This window comes from Corvus hawaiiensis, chromosome 6, assembly GCF_020740725.1.
Source record: "Corvus hawaiiensis isolate bCorHaw1 chromosome 6, bCorHaw1.pri.cur, whole genome shotgun sequence".
NCBI lineage: Eukaryota > Metazoa > Chordata > Aves > Passeriformes > Corvidae > Corvus > Corvus hawaiiensis.
Window position 1 is genome coordinate 45,342,827 of NC_063218.1, and position 23,332 is coordinate 45,366,158.

The 23,332-nt window shown below is 40.8% G+C and overlaps 2 protein-coding genes across 3 annotated transcripts in view; both read left to right on the plus strand.

Moving 5' to 3' along the window:
• The first annotated feature begins 341 nt into the window (after positions 1-341).
• ELF5 (E74 like ETS transcription factor 5) lies at positions 342-7,770 on the plus strand. Its single transcript, XM_048307455.1, is given in 5 exon segments — positions 342-406; positions 6,018-6,068; positions 6,583-6,778; positions 7,354-7,380; positions 7,382-7,770. Coding segments are annotated over 5 exon segments (357 nt in total). The 5' UTR covers positions 342-381; the 3' UTR covers positions 7,440-7,770.
• The window catches only part of CPT1A (carnitine palmitoyltransferase 1A), a 60,253-nt gene continuing 43,611 nt past the window's right edge, over positions 6,691-23,332 (plus strand). For both annotated transcript variants that reach the window (XM_048307451.1, XM_048307450.1), the window contains exons 1-2: positions 6,691-6,778; positions 7,142-7,255. The gene's annotated coding sequence lies outside the window, so the exon portion shown is untranslated. The remainder of the gene's footprint in view (positions 6,779-7,141; positions 7,256-23,332) is intronic.

Genomic DNA, 23,332 nt, shown 5'->3' on the forward strand with positions numbered 1-23,332 from the left:
TGAAGCCAGAGAAGAATGTAGGTCAGCATAATAACATTCTACCTACACTTTCCTCTGGTGACAGTAATAGGCTTAAGGACTGTGATCCTGATGCCTTTTGAAAACCTGTTTTGTACTTGGTAGAAACGAAACAGAAGCTCAATTAAAAGAGATTAAACTGTGGTGGCAAAACTGCCTAGAAACAGATGAAGACCACTGATTTACAGGCTATTTCTGGGCTCAGCTTCTCTTCTAGAAAGCACACTGGTATTTTAATGTATGAGCCCAGAGCCAGTTTCTAAAATATTTTCTGCAAAAATGTAGAATAGTCCTGGCACACTTCATCAGAGACAGGACCCTAGCCATTGAAGGACTGTCATCTGGGACACTGCAGCCACCCCCATGTTCCCATGGGATGAAATACAGGGTAAGTTTGCCTTTCCATTCCCATGTTGGTAATTTTAATGCTTTTATTTTCTGGCAAACAGAATAGATCAGCATTTATATTTGAGGGTATTTTTTTCTAATACAAAATGGAGGATGTTAACATTTGTGACAATTAAAATATTGTGTAGCTTTTCATTCCTTCTCTTTGTTTTCCATCACTTCCTGAAAAGAGGAAAATCACCTTAAAAGGCTGGAACAGGGAAGATCTGAATTTTATGCTTTCTTCTCCACCCTCAGCTATTCACCATCATCCTGCCAGGTACCTTCCCCCACACACATCAAGCTGTACTTTTAGGCACAGTTCTGGAAGGTTCCTGTCACAGGGGGGTGTACTGGCCCTTATGTTCTTGTAAGGTGGTATGAAATTTTACCCACCCCTTTCTTTTTCCCTTAAAAAACCCCTGAGATCTTTCACAGACCCTTTGGCTTTGGCTGATCTTTCCCTCCTCAGTGGCATAATACCTTGATCATGTTCAGCATTTACAAGACAGCAAAGCTCCCCGAATTCTTTACTCATATTGATATGAGATATAAAAGATACGAGCATGTGTGAAGGTGAGGTCTCGGTGACAGCACCTTTAAAATGCTCATCAAACACAACAGTACTACAAGGGGCTTTGAAATATTTTAAAATCATGATCTGAGTCTTTCCAAAACCAAAGCAAAGACAGAAATGGGACCAGATGAGTGCTGTTCCATGAAGGAAACATGTCCTGTCATTTATATGACAGTACAAATATTGCCAGAGGATATATTTATCAAAATCAGATCAAAGTTTCAAGCCCAATGGACAAAGTATTTCAAGGTTATTCACTGTACCTGTGGATTGGCAAAACAAATACTTCTGGTTTTCTTTCATATTACCTTTAGATAGAAGAACAAGGAGCAATCCAACACACTTGTAGATAGAAAAGCAATGCCATGAACTTTTCATTTGGCTGCATATGGAAACACAGATACAGGGAAAGGGTCTGGACTGGCCTGTGGCAGCTCACAGAGCAGCCCCTGAAACACAAGTCTGGATTCATGCCCAGCTCCACAGGGATGCTCATCTCCTCTAAATCTGTCTAGTTGAGGATGTTATGATATTCTGTTTTTCCTGAGGGAGGCTGGAGGCTGTTGGCAGAGGATTAAAAAAAGAAGAAAAAAAATAAGTATGCCTGATTCAGAAAGGGATCGATTCAGCCTTCTGCTTTTCCTGAGCAGCCTCTGAAGTTGGGGTTCCTGTAGAGCTAATTTTTAAGCTTTTTTTTTCCCCTGGCAGAAGGCCTGTGAGCCTGGTGCTCCCAGCACTCCCATTCTCCCCCACAGAAGCCTTCAGACCCTGACACAGCCAGGTGTGTTCAGTCTGCAGGGCTTATAAAGCTCATCCAGTGTTAAGCTCATCTGATTTTCCTTTTAAATGAGGAGGTGAATGAAATCTGAGATTCAAATATCCTCAAGGTATGGGTCTCAAAAGTCAGACCCAGAGCTTCTGCCCACCTCTTGGCTTTGCTGCAATGTCATAGCAGCATCCAAGGGTTTAAAACGCAGCAGGCAGTATTACATTAATTCTGTATGTGCATACATATGAAGATATTTATAGCATGGGAATGATTCATGAAAGCAACCACAAATTCCTCTGTAAACATTTAGAAGTTGTAATTAAAGTAATTAGAAGTATTAATTACTTTACAGAAGCCATGTAGGATGCAAGATCCATATTACAGTTATTCTGTCACAATTTCAAGCCCTTTAAATTAGTTTTACTCTGGAAACTCCTCCAGCCTATTTGCATCATTTTGCACTCCGAACTTGCTGTCTAGACACTCTTCACTTGACTTGCAGTGCTATCATAACCCATTTTGAATTACAATTTTATATAAGCAATGCCTAAAATCAAATGTTCTGGATTCATTTGAAACTTACATTGTGAATAATGGATGACTGGACTAAGAAACTGTGAAATACAGGTCAAGTATAAGATGCTGTGAGATGTGAAAATGAACTGAACATTTTTATATTTCTTTCATTCACATCCTTGATGGCCTTTCTTTTGCTATTTACTGTTCTGCAACTGCCCCACTCAAGTGATATAATAAATATTACAGATAATATATTTTAAATTAATTTAGAATCCTTTAAACTCCTAAAGCAATAATTCCTCACTTGTATTCCTGTAACTGCTTAAGAATCAAAACTGAGAGAAATTACTAGTCATCCTTAAAAAGTTAAAAATACAATAACAAAAGCCTGTGCTTTGATTCTAGGGAAAAAAAAGTGCTTGAGTCACAAATCATGCTTGTTAGCTGCAGTATATATACCATACCAGGCCTAGATTTTGTACCAGTAACAGTTAAAATAAGTTTTTCTAGGCCAAAAAAAAAAAAGTTTATTGCAAATATATACATATTTCCACACATTTTCCCAGTAACTGCATTTCTGAGGAGAGAAGCCTGTTAAAAAATTTGGAATTTAATTGGCTAAGTACTTTTAGGCTATAATTTTCTGGCAGGGTTACTTGGAAGCTCTTTGTCCAGTGATGTGTGTTGAGAGTAATAGATTTTTCATGTTCTAATCTAACAAAAAAAAATATTCCCTATGATGACATTAACATTATTTTAGATGAAATGAGTGAAAGAACTTGCTGGAATTATATGAAAAAAATGTAATAAATTATTTTAAGTTATCTATCTGCCATAAAGTGTAGCTAGGTGGCTTTGACTGAGTACCTTCCCATGTAAGAGTCAAGTTATTTCAGTCTAGGAATACATGACTGTTTTTTATTACAGAGTTCTAAATTTTCACAAATTCTGTACTTTGACCTTTTAAAAAAATTTTATTGCAGTTTTAAGAGGAAGTTTTTCTTTTTATGTCCAGGTGAAAGCACTTTCTCTTGAAATATCTCACACAAAATGAAGTACTAAAGGCTATACAACAGAAAGAAAAATGCAAAACACAGGGCTTGATGTGCTCTGGAGGAATAAGGAAGGAAGACTGCAGTCAGGAGAAAGCAAAGGGATTAGTTTTGCTTGAAATATGTTTATGTCAATTTTTCATTACAGTTTTTCTTTCTTGTCAAATATGTTACAGATTCTAATTCTTTCTGAACATCCATCCACCCACCCAGAATATTGGAGTGAGCACAACATCTGTGAGTGGTTGCAGTTCTGCTGTGACCAGTACAAACTAGATGCCAAGTGCATTTCTTTTCCCACTTTCATATCAATGGCTGGTAGTTATGCCACATGACCCAGGAATAGTCTGTGGATGCTGCAGGCCTCTGTGGAGGATACTTGTATTTCATCTTACAGAATAGCAGGATGGATGCATGGTTAGTGCTCCAGAAATCAAAGTCAAAACATAAAGCATTGCATTTCTGTGTGAGTTTAACAGAAAGTGTGGGATCCACATTCCCAAGCACTGATAAAAGGTAAAATACAGAGGCCACTTAGATACTACATGAGGAGTACTCAGAAATAGGGCAGGCAGACAACAATCTCACTGCAAGCTTTGGCTTCACAATCACACGCAGTCCAGGCTCATCTTTGTGAACCAGTCAAATCTCCAGAAGGACACAAGCTCTGCTCTCTCCTTTGGTTTTTCTACTCAAAGTGGTCAACCTGAATGCTCCAAGGGAGGTTTTAATTCTGACAGGATACAGAAAGACACAACATGTTGTTATTCCTGTAACTCAAAGTAGTGAAGATTGGTCTGCTTCTTAAAGAGTAAAGAAGAAATTTTGTTTGATGGCGTTACTGTGCATACTGCACTGATAATCCACCTCATTACTAGTATGCTTAATGATGCACTTTAATGAAAACACTATTAATTTACTCTTTTCAACCTTGTCTTGGAAGATTTATTACTGCATAATGAGCTAAGATTCAAAAACTAAGCTATTGATCGTTCAGTGTAAGTGAAATAGAAGTGCAATTGCTGCTGCAGATACCGTTTCTTGCTATTCACTCCTGCCAAAAATCAGTTAGTGTGCATGCCAAGCTTTGGCAATTCTACCCAGCTCTATTGTGGTGATACGAACAAAAGAGTTTCCATTAAGCAGGGAATTTTAGAAGGTCATTTCCCTATGCCCTAGGAATGAGAATCTGAAGAGCATTTTAGCTCCTCAAAGCCCTCAACAGCTCAAGCCTCCTCTTGCTTAGGGGAGTATTTGACCAAACGGGAGTTTTATGACTCCTGGAAAAGGATTAAAGGCTTAGGCAAGCAAGTCCTGGAGGATCTCATGGGAGCTGACACTGCTAGTGGTGAGCATCTGCTTAGTCACAATGTACTGGAATTTATCCATCCCTCACTGGTCCACTACCCACCTTTGAACTGCCCAGTGGGGAGTGGAGGTTGGCAAGGCAGAATGAGCAGGAGAGGGTGACCTGGGTACACAGTGAACAGGGAGGGGCAGGCTGAAGCTGAAACAGGATCATTGACAGACTGGGAAGACCAGAGGGAAAGCAGTAAGAAAATATGTGGACAAGCTTTATCAAAATGCAGCAGGGTTGTGCAGTGACTGACACTGTTGTCAATAGGAGAGGTAAGACTGGCAGAGGTGAGCAAGACTAGAGACCATCACAAGAACAAAACAACCCTGTGTTTAGGTTGGCTGTGCTCTGCTGTGGCCATTATTACTTTCTTCCACCCAGTCAGTGTTCATGTATCATGTCAGAGAGGCCATTCTGAAGGCAATTATTAGATGTAGGAGATAAGGATGTTATTAAGGAAATTAAAGAATGCAAAGCTGTGAAGAAAATCTCATTAAGAAAATTAACTTTTTATAGTCAGTAGAAAGATTGGACACTTGGCAGTAAACAAACTACAACAGCTCATGAATATCCACCTCATGAATAAAATAAGACCTTTGAGGAAAGACAGTGGTCCAGCAATGCCAGACCTTACTGCAACATAATCAATGGACCAAGCCATGGCTGCATAAGCGGGCTTAATTCTAGCTTTTCCCAGTTTTGTATGCCACACTCACCACATGAGTTAAGTTCCTTGAATGCAGATCTGTATATGCAGGCATTTATTAATGTTTTGTGAATGTAACTGCTCCTTGAAAAGGTGATACTGTCCTAATAATGTAGACAAGTTCCAGCTGTGTGAAGATATGATTTTCAGCAGTAGGGATGATTTTACTTAGGGAAAGGAAGGAGGGAGGGAGGACTGTAGGGGTAGTTTTCAAGGGACAAGGAGCTGAATGAGAAAGAACTAATCTAACTGTGAAGACAGGGAGGGAAACCATGATATAGATGACAGCAAAAATGAAGTGCCAAGGGACCAGAGGGCAAAGAAACAAAACACATGAATCATAAGAACAGAGACATACAGACAGAATGTAAAGGGTAAGAAGAATACCTCAAAAGTTAAAAAAACCCCCCAAAACTAACTAAAACACAGACATAGTCACATTGGGAAGAATAAATAATTTTTGCAGCAAATAAGATGAAAAATTATTTTGTGGTTTTGCAGCCTGCATTTTCTACATCTATTCTGAGGTATATTCACAAGCAGTGATGCAGGAGACCAGGACTTAGATTTCAGTCCAGAAGTTATTCTTGTGAAGAAAATAACTAAACACTGGGTATATTCTTCCCTTTTAGGTATTTCCTTTTTTACTGATGCAGAAGTAACAAAGCCATCAAACAAGGACTGTAAGTAAACTTGTTTGTACATAATAAGCTCCATTTAACAGGAAATACTGTATTCAAACATCAGCAGTATGTAGCAGATGAAAAGATTTCTAAAAATTAAAAAAAGTCCCTTTTCTTCTTCTTTAATGTTCTTTAGTGCTGAGGCAGTTTTGACTTTCTAGAAGCACAGCACTAAGCCAAGAAATCATTGAGCTGCACATAAGGGAGGGCTTCATTTGATCCATGCCCACCACGCGCCAAATTTCCCATGTCTGCACGTGAAGCATTTTGAACAGAACATTGAGAAAAAAACATGTTTGCTTGTGCTGCAAGGCATAGAGCTGCATGATAATTATTCACTTAGAATCATAGAATCATAGACTGGTAAGGGTTGGATGGGACCTTAGAGATTGCCCTGTTCCACCCCCCTCCAATGGGCAGGGATGCCATTCACTAGATCAGCTTTCTCAGAGCCCCAGTACTTTGGCATGCATAAGAAAACATCAACTTAACAGCTGTCTTCTTCCTGTTTAAGACTTACAGAATTCTCACTTGTGGGAATTTGTAAGGGATCTGCTCATTTCTCCTGAAGAAAACAGTGACATTCTGAAATGGGAAGACAGGCAGCAAGGCATTTTTTGTGTTGTTAAATCAGAAGCTCTGACAAAGATGTGGGGACAAAGGAAGAAAAATGACAGAAGGACATACGAAAAATTGAGCAGAGCTCTCTGGTGAGTTAACAGGCAGCAATATCCCTCATTTCATTACACTTCCGCTCTGTTTTTCGTAGCTATCCTGAAAACTTGGGAGTTGGGGAGAATGATTGGGTAGGTGGTTATTTTCATGTTTTTTCTATAGATCATGAGATAGTACCTGGTCTCCTTCACTTATAAAATATCCATAGGCTAAGTGTAAAGCAGTACAGAGTTGTAACTACTGATGACAACAAAATTAGCATATTTTATCTCAGTTGAGAATTTTACCCTATGTTTGCAAACCAGTCCCCCCCAAACTATTCTTTTTGCTGTACCAGTAACACTGATGGTTTCTTCTGAACTGTGATAACCACTGTAATTCTTGTATCTTTCAAACAGTGAAAGGCATCCTCCAGGGCACATGGAAAAGTTTTAAGCTGTTGTTTTAAATCCTCAAGAGCAATTTAACAGGAAGAGAGGAGCTCTCTGCCTGTAAAGAACACGGTGACTCAGGTACTGTTCTGCTGTCATAAAGTCCATATAAAAAACTTCCCTAAGGTGAATTCCACTACTACTTTGTCCATTGTTTCTTTTCTGGGTTTCCCCAGCAGTTACCATTATAAAACTGGCATTTTGGAAGTGGCTGGTGTACGAGTTTGGAAAGCATGCCCATGGATGGCAGGAGAACAAGATGTGAACTGCCTCATGCTTTCTTTTCAGCATGGAACATGCTGCAGCCTGAATTACACAGCTGGAATGGATACTTGAGGGAGAGTTTTTCTGCTCCCTCTCTCCCCTCTGCCAGTCTGGTTGAACTCATTACAGTCTGCTTCAAGACACAGACTAAAGCAACAAAAACAGCACTTGAATTTCAGAGTTGTCTTCTTTGTGATTTCAGCTGAGCATTATCTCCTCATACCTCTTTACTGCTCCTCAGGAGATTAGGATTAATGTTGGTATTTAAAAACTACCTGCCTCTCTCTGTCTTAGCCAGTATTTCCACTGGAAAGCATTAAATTCTGCCCCATTTCATTGCCTTTTAAAAGAAATTATTTAGGTACATTTCCCAGTTAGGTTCTTGTACTTTGGAGTAACACAGAAAACTTTCTTTCATTTCATAAGAAAAAGCTTTTCTGATCCATTGTACCCTAAGCCATTGCATTTCTCAGATATGGTAGAATTCAGCATGTCATCCAAAATGAACAATTCAATCCTCTCTATTTGTCTGGATTTAATATGTCCAGTCAATCAAGTTAACAAATAAAAATGACTCTATTCTGAATTATTTATTAAGCAGCTACCTTCCTTGCCTATTAATCTCATCTATGCAAATTCATTAATCCATATATACGTGGTATATTTAGGTTTTTGAGAAAAAAAAGCATTCACTGCAAATTTTTATCACTCTTCCTTGTGCTGAGTTGCAATTGCTCACATGATATCAATTCTGTTACATGGCAGAATGAGTATAATTTTTATTACAAAGAATTTTCAGGGAAGATACTCCACTGAAATTCAAGTTCACTTTCTACAACTTCTCATGCATGTAAATTTCAATTTTCTTCTACTAATCCTCTTGAAGGTGAATTCAAGTAACCTTTGCATTTGGAAGAAGCAGTTCTGGAAAAGGTATAAGCATTTGCTGAAGTAGATTAATTTTGAAATGCAAATTATTATTTGTGGCAAAGTTTCTCTAGAACTTTTGCCCACATCTATGCAACCATAGTTTTAATTCTTCAAAGCAGTCTATGACATACACTTTTACATATACCAGTAACAATTAGTGTGCAGTAAGTGCTCTCAGCTGCTCCCTACCTAAACTTCACAATAAGTAAATTGGTTAGAATGAAAGATGATATATGAAAATTCAATTGTGTTTTTTGAAAGCATCATAGCTGTTTGGTAGTTTTTGTGGACACTGGTTTTTACGCACTACAAATTAAAACAACAGCTGTAATCCATCAACAATTTTAGGCTAACCACAGGTAGCTTTCAGGGCTCTGATCTTGCTTTCCAGTGGACTTCTTTGCAGCATGTTATTCCACATAACCTCAGTTCATTGTTGAGTTCCTTTGTTCTTTAGCCCTAAAAGTCTTGTTCTTGAAAATCAGAAGACTATGGCCATGCCTACAATAAGTTGGGGTTTTTTTACAGAAAGCATTTGGTTTGAGAACTGGAATTATTAAATTAACTGCTGCTGCAATAATGTTTTAGGTTGGCACCGTATTACACAGGGTTAGTGGGCAATGGCCAGGATGGCTCTTTCTGACTGTACACCTGCATCCTGTCCTGGCTTCATGTCTACCCACCAAATGTTACAAAACTCATATTAGAGAAGTAAGGGGGATGTGGGGAGCAAGAGGTAGAAAGAATGGGGGGGCAGGAGGGAATGACACCACAATGCGTTCATCTCCTACCTTTTGTGTCCCTTTCTGTGTGGATTTGGGAACCAAGTGCCATCCTGTGTACCCCATGGCCCTCTGAGTGCCCTTCTTCACAGCCCAGGGACCCCCGTGTACACTTTTGTTCACTTTTCATCCCTTAGATCACTTTCTGTGTGGACCTTGAGCCAGCAACAGCTCTCTGTCCTGGAGCCCGTTTTTGTGGGGAGCAGTTGCTGGACATTTTCCATTTTGGAGCTAGGTTTGGTTTCATTTGGTGCCAGGGTACATTTAATTTGATAGGCAAGTGCATCACCCCATCTAGTGGTGCTGTGGAACAGAGACAGCAGGAGTGTAAATGCCAGCAAGATCTGTCCCTCCTGACAAGTTCGGTGTGGTAGCAGTGCCTGGGCGTTATCAATCTTGGAGCTGGGGTCTGCCGAGAGTAAATAATGTGGTAGTACATTTAGGTGGGAAGGAAAACACAGAGCCCCAGTGTTGGTCATGCAGTTTATAGGCTGCAAGGGGAAGGTGAAGGCAAAGTAACAGCTTTTTGTCTGGGCAAATTTTGTGGAGGGGCAGTCACTGGAGGTTTTCAGGTTTGGAGCTACGCTTGTGGTGATTTAGAGAGTGTCACTGCACATTTAGTTGGCTGGGCAAGTCCACTATTTCTGAAGTTATTTTCTGAAGTGTGCCACCAACACTGGGACCAAATGCCTTCCTTCCCACCCTCATAGTCTCATTCTGGAGCCCAGCTCTAAAATTGTAAATGTTCAGTGCCTGCTCCCACAGCAAAGGTGACAGGACAGAAAGCTGCTGCTGGCCTTTGTCATACCCCCAACAGCGCTTCCCCCCACACCGGGCCACACTCTGCATGCCCCCACCCTGCCCCGAGCAAACGCCTGACCCAGATATCTGGGGCTCTGCTATGGGAAACTGGCTGTCGATCCACTAAGGAAACCTTGTCTGACTGTGAGTGTGGAGTGTGCAGGGAGTCAGGAGGGGCACCTATGGGGTCACTGGGGCCATCTACAGTGTAGGGGCTTCAGTCCCAGCAGTGAAAGTATCTGGAGGTGGGAGCGTGACTGCCTGAGTGGCTCCTGGGTGGTCAGACAGGAAAGTTTCCTAACCGTAGATTTAGGTGGGAAGGACATCACATAACAACAGTGTTTGTAGTACAATTTATGGGCTGCAGGGCATAGTGAAGTCCAGCAACAGCCTTCTGTCCTTCAGCCTTTTGTGTGGAGCAGTTGCTGGATGTTTTCTGTTTCGGAGATGGTCTCCTTCCAGACTGATCATGTGTGATGATTCAGTTGGCAAGAAAAGTGCATGGCCCCCAGTATTGGTGGTGCAGTTGGCAGTCTGCAAGAAAAAGGTGCCAACAACATCTTTCTGTCCTGGAAACTTTGTCCGGAACTTGTATGCCGGCAGTCCCTGGATGTTTTCAATTTTTGAGCTGGAGTCACTGTAGTCTGTTGAGAGTAAATGATGTGATGGTATATTTAGGTGGGAAGGAAAGCACATATCCCCACAATTGCTAGTGCAGCTTATAGACTGCAGAGAGAAAGAAGGTGAGCATCAGCTTTCTGTCCTGGCATTTTTTGTGCAGGAGCAGTTGCTGGACTTCTTCAGTTTTGAGCTGGGCTTTTCCTGGAGTGGAAGTATGAGATGGCACATTTGTTGGGAAGGAGAGTGCATAGCCTCAGAGTTGGTGGTACATTTTAGAGGGTGCGATGGAAAAGTGCAAGTGAGCAAGAGCTGGCTTCCCGCAATGCCATTCAACAACACCACTAGATGGTGGTGTGCATCTGCCTAACAGTCTAAATGAACCCGGATGCTTTTTCACTGAGCACAAGTGCAGCTCCGAAATTGAAAAAGTCAGGCAAATGTTGCCACACAAAAGGAGCCAGGACAGAAAGATGTAGGTTTCCCATTGCAGCCTATAAGCTGCATCACCAGCATTGGAGCTAAACATTTGCTTTCCCACCAGCAGTTCATCCTTCCAATTCTGGACATAAAGAGTGTCTCCTTGTTGAAAGCTATGGACGGACACATCCAAAGGAAGGGAGAATCCGCTGACTGAGATACCTATGCAAAGAGGACAAAATCCACGAGAGAGAGATATAATAGATAATTTCTCGACATATCATCATCTTTCACAGGCATTTGATCACCTTTTGTCACCACAGTATTAATTGGATACAGTCTGCCTTACAGATTTTCAAAGGGGTTTACTCCCTCTGTAGCACATGGAGTAATCTGGATTCTCAGTAAAGCAACAGGAAATACATCTACCTAAAATCTGACAATTTGTCTTGATAGTCTGATTCAAACTTTCTACTTTTTCATTAGATTGTTTTCTCCAAGGGGTGTGCAAATACCACTTAAACTGAAGGAAATTAGACAATCCCTGAACCACCTCTTTGATGAAATGTGGTCCACTGTCTGAAGATAAACCCTCTGGAATTCCAAATCTAAGAATTATTTATTTTAATAAAAATTTTAACAACCTCCCTGGCTCAGCTGATGCAGCAATGGAAAGCTCCCGGACATCCTGAGACAGTATCAACTAGAACTAGCAGATCCTTACAACATCCACATTTAGATAACTCAAAGAAATCTATTTTCCAGTATTGCCCTGGGGCTATTCCCCCTTTTACCCCTCCTACAGGGGTTTTAGTATTATTTGCACAGCAGAATGATTTTCTAGTGGTTGTGAGAATTTGTTGATTCAGTGTGTGATTCAAAGTTCACAGGCAGCCAACCATAATAACCACAAACCTACACTTAAAACACTTAAAAATAGTAAATCTGTTTCCATTGTCTTGCTTACTGGGGTATCCCCAAAGCAGCACCCAGGCAGAGGCACACGCAGGCACTGTTGAACTCATGCATGCTAGAGCATCACTGGCCTGCTGGTCACTCTGCTTTATCAGGGGTTATTCCCAGCTGCACAGTCACTTGAGCTATTGACAATATTCCTCGCCAGTTTTCCTCCTTCAACCCATTTCCTCCCAACACAGAGTTATCCACCAAACTGCAGAAAGTTTTTCTTTTTTGAATGTCTCAGTATTTCTGCCAATCAACCGTCTTTCATTCACATATTGGCATGGAATTATGTTGTTATTGTTACCTAACCATTGTTCCAGTTCTGTTGCAAATACATCACCAAACGGAGAAGAGCTGTTTTTTGATCTCTGTGGTAGTACTGTCTAACATAGCTGCATCTTTATTCCCATTGTTAGATTTCTGCTCATCCACCAGAATGCAAAAAAAAAAAGCATCTTCTAAATCCAAAACAGTCAAATAATTACTTGCCCATTATTTATTTTGTTTGTATTTCGATTATTGGATTATTGCTCTTAAATCCTGTACCAGCCTATGCTCTTCAGCAAGGGCCTTCTTTACTGGTAATACAGAAGTATTAAATTCAGGTTGACATTCTCTAAGCAGCATTCAATACCACATCCAGGATGTCACTCTCAGGTTCCTCCAAGATCTGGTTCACTTGTTAATAGGATTGAGCCGTCCATGCCTTTTCTTGTGGGATCTGCAACTATGCAGAATTTCCCAGTTATCTGAGCACTTAACTTGCATAATAAATCACGTCCTCTTTATCTATCCCTGCCCCAATGTTATATAGGGTGGAAAGGAGGGAACTAACATTTGCACATGTTCTGGTTCATCCCCTCTGCAACATACCACAACCTACCTTGCTTTTTTTTACTCCTTCTCCTCAATGCCTGGCATCAGCATAGCTCCTCCCAATTCACACCAGTGCCCTGCTTCTCCCCTGACATCTACTCCACCACCAATGCCATCATCAAAAGCTGCAGAATCCTGCTTCCTGCTCCAGCACAATCACAACAGGGCCACCAGTGACATTGCAAACGCCTGCCAAACCCAGGATTTCCATTCATACACAAGCAGCTGTTATGTTCAGCAAGCACATCACAGGCAGCTGTACAAGGCATGGAAAGCACATACAGCCCCAGTGCCCAAAGTGCAGTTTATAGGCTCTACGGAGAAAGGAAGGCTAGCAACAGCTTCCTATCCTGGCATTTGTTGGGGTTTTTTTGGTAGCCAATGCTGGATGTTTTCAGGTTTTGTGCTGGAATCTGCTGAAAGTAAATAATGTCATGGTATATTGAGGTGGAGAAGAAAGCACGTAGCACTGGGTGTGTAACTTGTAGGCTGCAATGCAAAATTGAAGGCCTGCAGCTGCTTTCTTTCCAGATACCTCCTGTGTGTGAACAGTCACCAGACATACTCAATTTTGGAGCTGCAGTTGTGATAGGTTAAATAGTGCTAGGGTACATTGAGTTTGTTAGGCAGCTGCTTATCCCCATCTAGTGGCATTGTGGGCGGGCAACAGGGGCAAGGTAGAAGCCAGCAGCAGCTTTCTGTCCTGGCACTTTTTGTATGGGAGCAGTGCTTGAAATATTTTCATTTTGGAGGTGGGCTCTGCGGAGTGTAAAATAATGTGATGGTTTATTTCCTTTGGAAGGAAAGTGCTTAGCCACAGTGGTAGTGGTGTAGTTAACAGGCTGCAATGGTAAAGATTGGTAGCACTCAGCATTTCCTAGGACAAGGTAGTTGAATAGAAAGCACCAGGAGATAGGGCTGCTTGGGAAGACACACCAGACATGCAGCAAGTAAATTACAACAGCTTGGGACTGGCTCTAGTGGTTTGTGGCACACGCCAGTCTTGCTCTTCCCTCTTTCAAAGCTTGCCAGGCTTTCTTTGTAACCTGTAGGATTTTTCTGTGTTATAGTTGACTTTGTTCAGTTAAAGCGAATTAAATGTTCCCGGCAACACTTAGGTACTTCCAGGAAGTAGATAACTAACCAGTTCCTGTAGTTCATAAACACACCTTAGTTTAATAACTCATCAGTTACAGGAAATTCTTGCACAATTTTTTGCCTTTGGAGCTGAATCTGTGTGTCTCGCAGCAACTTTTTCTGTACTTCACACTGTTTTGCTTGATATCCCTGTATACTGGTGAAAATTACTTCAGAAAATTAACTGGTGGTGGCATCTAGCAGAGAAAGGTATTTCACATACCAGACATGTACCAAAAATAGGCATTCTTTGACTTTCTGTCTTATTTGTCACTCCTGTTGGTGGGATTGGTGGTCTTGTAAGTTGAAGGCCAGGTTCCACTCTCTAATATTGCAGAGCAATCTAGACATAAAAGCCTAAAAGGAGGCTTTAGTGTAAAAATCCCTGCTGAAAGTAGTTGTTTGACCATGGATGTCACTCAGATGGAAGGCCTGAAAATCTTAAAAGTGAGAAGTTCAAATACCATGTTTTGTGTTAAGGCTGCTCTTGTTTTTGCACACCACCACATCACCAGTTAAGGACTTTTTAATCTCCAAGCACATGAACACTGACACAAAGTACACATGTAAATGATTTGAATGCTTTGCTGGATTGGAGCCAGGGACTCAACATGTCACAGTACAGACTTCTCTTGGGAAGATGGAGGATCTGCAACTGATTTTGGTTCTGTCCTTGATAAGAACCCATCACTACAAATGGAAAGGGCCTGCCCCAAGAGTCAGACAGGACCACGATGCTTACTCAAATGCAGGTGCAGTAAGTACAATTAACAGTTTTGCTGAAGTGCTGTGATTCTTTAGGCTGTTTGTGCACTATGATCTGTAGCCTAGAAGAGCACGGATGTGCTTGAATGTGCTACTTGACACAGTCAAGACAATCAGCTGTCAGAGCCAGGATCTCAGCAGGCTAATTTAGCAATCTTGCAGTGTGGGTGTAAATCTTTCTACAGTAGAGTTTCTTCACTCAGCAAGCCAGTGTCTTTCACAGAGTGTCATGTAGAAAGATTACCCTAGGCCCCCAAGCCTTGCCACACTCTAGCTAAGAGAAGTAAGTATACTGGGCTGGATTTCAAAGGAGACTCCCGCAAATTGCAGATATTTCTTGAGATGCCCTGTCATTTAAATGAAGATAAAATGAGTCACTGCAACTTTCTTGCTTCATTGTGAAAAAACATTTTGCTTTAAAGTTGATGTTATGAATCACTTCCTTTTCTAATTAAATGTTTCATTACTTCAGTTGCTAAATGGACACAACACAGATTATAGTCAGAAGACCAAATCTGTAGCGCTAACGCCCACAGCAAAACACTTCACTTACTTTGGAAGAAATGGAGTTAACTGCACTGCAGTCATCAGTGGGAGCAGGCAGACAGCATCTGGCCATTAATTAACATCACTGGACTAACTTACTTGTGAAGGAATCCATCTCGCTTCATTTTAGGTGTCTAAGAATTAATTTTGAAGTGTAAAATAAGTATTGTGGGCTCCTCTCTTCGCCCTGGAGAGTCATTGCAATGCCTGTGGGGCACGTTCCTGCTGCCTGGAAGAGGAGGTGTTGTCGCTGCTCACAGAGGGACCTGGGATCAGATTTAGTGGACTAAGTATCAGAGAGCCACCATGAGGCAAGAAAAACTCTGTCATGATGGCAAATTGGAGCAAGTGCCTGGATGGTGACAAATTTTCATTAAACCAGGTTCCTCAGCCTAAAAAATGATACCCTGGCTTTATGTACCCTCCCTTTCTAAAGTGGGAGCTTTCCCACTTTAGCCCCCTGAATAAACTGTGCTTTCTCCTTCTGAGGCAGAAATCATAAACTCCCCATGTACATGAAAACACCAGTGGCCTGATTAACCACTGCAGCCCAGGGTCTGGGACCATGAGAAAAACCTGTGCCACCCTGGACTGCCTCCGAGAGCTGTGGCACCAGCAACGATGCTTTCTCCAGTAATTTTCCCAGCAAAGCATGTTGCTTTTTTCTTATGTTGCTTATTTTCTTTTAATTTATATGAACAACTTGATAAGATGTTAAACCACTTCTACCATGACTGGTTGGTATTTGGTGAGATTTTGCTGAACAAGATGCGATTGAGCCACACTTGTCCACCTTTCCTGTCAGCAGGCTGAAATGTCAACACCAGTGTAGGTGATAGTGTCCTTGCACCAGTATTTACAGAGAGAGAAATAAATAAGTTGCTAAACCTCAAACCATGTATCTTTTCCAGTTCAAGAGTCCATTTTGGGCAAGGGTGCCAAGTGTTTTTGTGCCTGTGGCCTTCTTTTGAAACGACAAGCTGTTTGGGAAAGACTCCCTCTATTTGTACTCAGCATTTGTTTTTAAAGGGTAATTCAAAGGTCTCTACTCTCTATTGACTGCTGCAAGAATCTGTGTGAGGGAGGAGCAGGAATTGAGAACATGTCTAAATTTTCCCAGTAAAGTCAGGTATTATATCTGATATTAACCCTACAGGCATAGGGACATGTGCATAGCACACGTGCACCTGCACATGCTGTAATATCCATTACTTAACATGCCTGGCAAGGAGTATGGCCAGTGACAGCATCCTACACATGAGGCTCCAGGCAAGGACATCTTTGGTGGGTAATGGCCCTTCGTGCAATGCTGGAATCCCATGACACTGAATGGCGACATTTTCACTTGGAAGGCTGCAGGTACAATGTGGAGGGTCAGTCGTGAGCTCACAGGGCTAACAGTGTTGTCAGTGTAATCACCAGGTATTAGAGGAAGATTGGAAAGGCTTGCACCCTGTGGAAAAAAATGGAGCTTTGCAAGCTCATCTCTGTTGCATTATTATTATTGTTATTGCTGTTGTTATTATTATTGTTATTGCTGTTGTTATTATTATTGTTGCTTCTGAAAAGTAGTGATGCATACAGCCAGAAGCCCCTCCACAGAAAGCTAGTGATGAAAGGGGGTGAGGGATGTTAACTAATATCTCCAAACAGTCCAATCATATTTGCATCAATATTCATGCTGTTTGTACACTATCACGAGAAGTCCAGAAAAACTGCACACTTCTATCTCTGGAGGTCATGTCCAACCCAAATCCCATGAGAGGGGTGAGAACTGCAGATATCTGTGAGAAGCCTGCATTGTGTGCGACTTTGTACCAAGATAAAAAAGAACAAACAAGCAAACCCCTTCAGCTTTCAAAGGGGCTTTGTAGAAGTACACTCTGAAAAAGTATGAGAGCAGAATAACTCTGATCTTAGCTAATTTCTCAAATGCAGTAATCCAAAACTATTTAAACACATTTTATGCTGGGATTTAAGAAGAATATTGACCTCCATGCAGGTAATCCTATACTACTGAGAAAATGATGAAAGAACAAAAGATCAGTCACAAAAATTATAGGATGAAAAAAATGAATCCATCATTACCTTCTTGTCTCCAAAAAGATGAGCTAAAATACCTCCTTAAATATAGAAGAGTCCAGGAAAAGGTAAAGGTCAGACAATGTAAGATCAGTGGGTCATCAAGTCAAGTCCTTCTTCAAAGCAGCTGTTCTAAAGGCAAGAAGAAAAAGTTTCCCAATGAGAAAAATGTGCAGTCTGTGTTTGGTGAGTGCCACTTCTTGGCAGTTACATTGCATTAAACCCTGAAGTGTACATTTCCAAGGCCTTTATTTATTATTTCTTTTAGCAACAGCCACATGACGGCAGTATGACCCGTTTTCTACTGACCATGCTGCACAAAGTGCTGGTTCAATAACATATGCAGTTGATACTTGCACTCTAAAGACCTAATGTGACACAATGCAATACCTCACCAAGTTTTCAAAGTGAGGATCACTTTGAAATCCTGAATCAAGCTGAAGATTCACGAGGATAAGTACATTTAGGGACATAGTATTAGGGCCTTTTTAAAATGTCTTTACTCTAGAGCATGTAACTTTCCCCCATGCATCATTTCCAAAGTAATTTTCATGTCATTATTTCTGAAACCACAATCTGCCTGCATCAAATTCATTATTCAAATCTTATTTTCCTCCTAGAGCCATGTAAAATCAGTCACTGGTGGAGTCATTCTCACTTTGTTACAAGTACTAGGCCTGCATAAGATGTCCTGAGGAATAGCACTCTACTTTTTCAGGAGCTTTGGTAGAAAGCAATTTTTCCTTGCATTCTGTGATATTTCACAATATTGATTTTCTCCACTAGTGTTCATTTTAATTCATTTTTAAAAGTACAGTCTTTGAAGGAGAGATGTGACTGCAGTCCCTTCTCTGACCAGTTAATTTTCTTTTATATTGTCTTGTATATAGAAGGCAACAAACTTCTCAGCCTTTGCTTTCAATAATTCCACATACCCATGTCTTTTTTTATCTTACCCATTTTCCCCTCGATCCTAAACTGCAGATGTTATTCTACTCATCCAGCAGGTCATCTGTGTGATTCCTAAGTTCATTAGCTTTCCAGGCACAAATGCAAACTAGGCTTGTTCTCAGAGAGTGTGAAGCTCCATCAGGGAGAACACAGGGGTTTGCAATAATCACTCCCTGGCTGACAGTATTTTGACCAGTAACCTGGCAGACATGGCTTACCTAGGAAGCTGACCTGCCTGCAGGGTAGTAAAATGCCCAGAGTTGGGTATATTGTAATTGTTTAGGTCCTGAAAAACTTGTTGGTGAAACATGTTGATGATCTGTGCTTCCAGTCACTTTTACTTATCTGTTCTCAGCTCTTTATGTGGTTACAATATGTGCTTTAGATGCATGTGGGAAGAATTTGTTCTTTGTGTCCAACCACAAAACTGAGCAGAATTACACGGACTCAAACTGTTCAGTCACAAATATGAACAAAGTCCACTGGATGCTTGGGTCACTTCACAGACCAGCCAAACAGCAGTAAAGCACTTGGTTTACTTTCTGCTGCCCGTCTTGACATGACCTGAACTTAATTTTGGTACATAGATTAGTCAAATATTTTGCTTTCTGTAACAATTTTTATTACTCATTGGGATGGTTTGATAAAAACAGGGTCATTAAACATGACTAAATACTTCAATTTCTCCAGAAACTGAAAAATATTATGGTGCACTTCTTAGCTGTTTACTCACAGAGCCAACTTTTCACCTGCACATGTTTAGGTGAAGTGTACCACAAAATTCTCTACTTCTGCACCCAGTACAAAATACCTTTTCCAAGCTTGCTTTGCTTTCATATATGTAGATACATCAATGTGCTCAGGAAATACTAAATTGCAAAAATATAAAGGCAATACATTTTGACAATTAAGTGAGGAAGGAAGACCAATATGACAAATTGTTTGCTCTGGGAATTGCTCAAGTGGGGATAATAAATACAAACAGCACAACAGACAACTATAAAGCAAGAAACCCAACACCCAAAGTAACTCTGGAACCAGTTCTTTGCCTTTAAACAATTTTGCTCTCTAATGAGGCCTTGGAGGTAAAACTAGCCATTGACTTTGTTAGTGTTAGTGTCAATTTCTGATGAAGGGAAAAAAAGGCAAAAAGCCTATCTTACTTGATGTCAGATATTCCATGGCAGATGTAAGGAACACTTGGGCTTCTAATTTAAACATTTATGACCAGTAACCAAGATCCTGGTTTGTCAGCCACATGTTTCCTCTCCTCCTGGTAAGGAAGCAAGAGGCTTTAACATGTCATCGGGGACATCAAAGGCAACAGAACACAACAGAGGGGGAGGAATGCTTTCTAATGTCCTGTCCCAGTTTCTGAAGGATTTTTCCCTCTTCTTACCCACTCAGCACTCTGCTTCGCTGGAGCTGGTGGTACCATAGAAGTTAAAGGAAACACATCACAAAGAAATCATGCTTTATTATGGCTGCAAATATAAAAAGATAAGGAAATTCAACAGAAAAGGCACAAAGGTGGATTTGAATCATATGTGTACACTCAGCTTTGACTGAAGATGAGACTTGCATACACTGCCAATCTACAGGGCCTTAAGATCTGTTGGTTATGCATTATACATCTGAAACAAAGTCTAAGAAATTGAGCTCATATTGCAGTTTATTTATGGAAATTTCTGGTGTGATTTGAGAGAAACTACAGCACAGACAGTTTTTACTTTAGGATGAACATTATAATGAAAATGAGCCCTCTTTCAGGATTAAAGTTAGAATACCTTTACCTTTCCTGAAACAGTGGCTGGGGAACAGTTTTTATAAAGAGTAGCACTGTGGATCTTAGTTTGATTGCTGTGACTGTGGTGTTCAGTACTGGATATTTTATCTGGCTTAGTTTGGAAATAGCTCAGGCACAGATACTAGATGCCAAGAGAAGATTGATGAGGGCAGAGTTGGTGTGATTCAAATTTCCTGTCTTTTCTAAGAGGTATTCTGAAATGTAGAGCCAAATAATCACAAAGCTCTAGGCAGGATGGAAGAGTATGTCCTCACACAGCTGTACTCCACACTAAAGAAGGCATATCTGAGTGAGAAGGAAATGTAGTAAGGAAAATGCCATAATGATGTGTGGATGTGCTTCAGTCAGGTAGGGATGAATGCCGATGTTTGAAGGGAAACACTGGGTTACACAGTGACACAGCAACACTCTATAACCAACGGCTGTCCTAGTGAGTGTTGCAAGGCTTTGAGGTTTTGTTTCTTCAAAAACCATGAGGAAAGCGGAAGAATCCTTCAGTCCACTCCAGACCTTTTAATCCACTCAGCATGTACTCTTATCCTGTGCATTTCTCATTCTGTCTAAAATGGCAAAAACAGGTGAAACAACAGGACTTTTCTCCTCCTTACTACCCCACCTGCACAGATCAGGTTTTGCACAGCTTTCCCATGTCCTCTGCTTAACTTGAACTACAGGAGGAAGTCAGCTGATACTCTTTGACTGTAAATTAGAGTAGCAAGGAATTGAACTCACTTCCTTCATTTAAAGTTTTGTCTCTAAACAGCAGTTCAATCTACTTCAACCTCTGAAACCAGTCTGAGAACTACTGTAAGGCACACAGTTGGTACACCAGAAATCAAGCAAATAGTCGCAAATAATTAATAATATTGTCCTTGCAGACCTAGGTGGGTAACAGTTCTGCTTCCATCCAGGAGACTGCAGCAAAAATAGTACATACAGTACTACAGTACTACAATGAGCAAAAAATTCTGCAATACAAACCCCTTCAGTTTTGGCTGGCATTTGAAACTGTTAAGGAAAACTATGCTATCAGTTTCGGAGTGACTGTTAGTCTGAGTTACAGATTTTCTATTGACAGTAGATTATTTTAAATATTTTATGAGTGGATATAACAGTGTCTTTCCAAAAGTATCTGCCAGATCTGCCAATCTAAAAACCAAGCCTCTAAATAACTTTCGAAATAATCTTAAATACATCTCTAGTCTTTGCTAGATGTGTCTTTTCAGGCCAGAGAGTTTTGTTTCTCAAAGTTCTGCAGAGTTTAGGGAGTGTCACAGACACAACCACTATTAGGTTGTAGCACTCACTGCAGCTTTTTCTAATACACAGTAACCTTTAGTATTGTGGTTTTGACTTGTTCCCTTGCCTTAGAAAACTTCCAGCTACATACTTTCTTTTCAAAGCTTGGCCAGGCTCCATTTTGCTACTATTAAGGTAACCTTAGGCACATGCTGTGAGGCTTGTATGTAACACCCTTTATACCTGGGATGTCATCCATTTTCCCACATCCAGGATGGTGTCAGGAGATCCATATTCCTCACTTAATGTGACTCCAAAGGACAAAGTCAGGAGCCATAAATATACAAAGCAACAGATAAGAAGTGAAACGTCAGAAGGAGAGAAATGAAAACCATGAGATTTAAAAATCTGCATGTGATGCAGAGTGTCACTTGCTGCAGATGGTCCCACCAAATGGCCCCTTGACCCATTTTTCTCAGTGAAGGGCCCCTATGAACTCGCCCAGAAGGGCTCTCCCTTCTGTGTGCTACAGCAGTGCTTTCATTCTGGTCTTAGTGGTCAACATGTAATAAAAATAATGTGGAGAGGCAGTGAATTGCTTGGAACGTAGAGTATGTAGATATCACTTAATTTCTTTTGCACTCTTCTGCCAAAGATGCTCAGGCATTTTTAGGAAATCTCAATGGGGTCTACTCACAGTTGCTTAATTAAAAATTTAAGCTTTCCTAAAAAACTTAGGTACCTGCTAAGCCTACGGGCATTTTGGTCAATAGTATATTAGACCAGTACTTGCCCTCTCAATGGAGATTGATTAGTGCTTGTGTTAACTTGGTTCCCTGGTCATCTTTTTGGAGGTATTGCTCCAATAAGTGAGACTATCTCAGCTGTTCAACATAGTAATACCAGAGACTGGGGACATAACCATGGCCATGGAGAATTATTGGAGAGGATCTCATTTCTAAAGCAATAATGTGTTACTTACTGGTTAAATGGCACCTGCAAGTGTTCACTTTCCAGACAGACTGCAAAGTCTAGTTAGTTTGACAGAGCACTGCACACTTGTTTTATTTGGATTTAAACTCCAATCAAAAGTCATGACATATTTTGAGTGATCATTTTGCCACTCCTTAAAAACAAAACGCCTGTCTCACTCAAGAAAATGAATAAACTAAAAGTGTTCTAAAAAGGATCCTGGTTAGGAGAAGAGGGGCATGTTTATTTTCCCAAAACATCTTTCTGTTGTTGCAATCACAGATGCACACCATATGTTCTGTGCTAGATCTGGCTGTCACTCTGATAACCCTGTTGACGACTCAGTCAAGTGAGGTTAGTTCTGGTTAAAAAAAGCAGTGCAAGACATGGCAAAACACTCTGATCTGCTTAAATATCTGCTGAATTGTTACTGCTTCTTCAAGAGAAAGTATTTAAGAATGGAAAAAGAGTAAGCCAGCTCAAAGTCTGAGATATTACTGTGCTGGCAAAGCGTGGTGTTACTCACTATAACAACAGAGGATGAGATGGTCAGTTCATACCAGTGAGGGCTTGGGAGACAGGATTGGTCTGGAACATGTTAGAAAATGAGGATGAGGCAAGGCATGGGCAGTATTTGTGGTATATACAATCACTCAATGATTTTCACTGGTCAGTAATGTGCACTACACAGTTTTGCAACATTTTGATCCTGACAAAACATCTTGTCCCTTTTGGATATTGGATTTTGTAAGGACTTTCATAGAAGCATCATATATATGAGTTGGAAGGGACTCAACAGGATCATTGAGTCCAACTCTTGGTCCTGTGCAGGCTACCCCAAGAGTCACACCATGTACCTGACAACATTGTCCAAATATATCTTGAATTCTGTCACGCTCAGTGCTGTGACCACATCTCTAGGGAGTCTGTTCCAGTGCCCAACCACCTCTGGGTAAAAAACCTTTTCCAAATATCTAACCTAAACTTCCCCCAACTCAGCTTCGT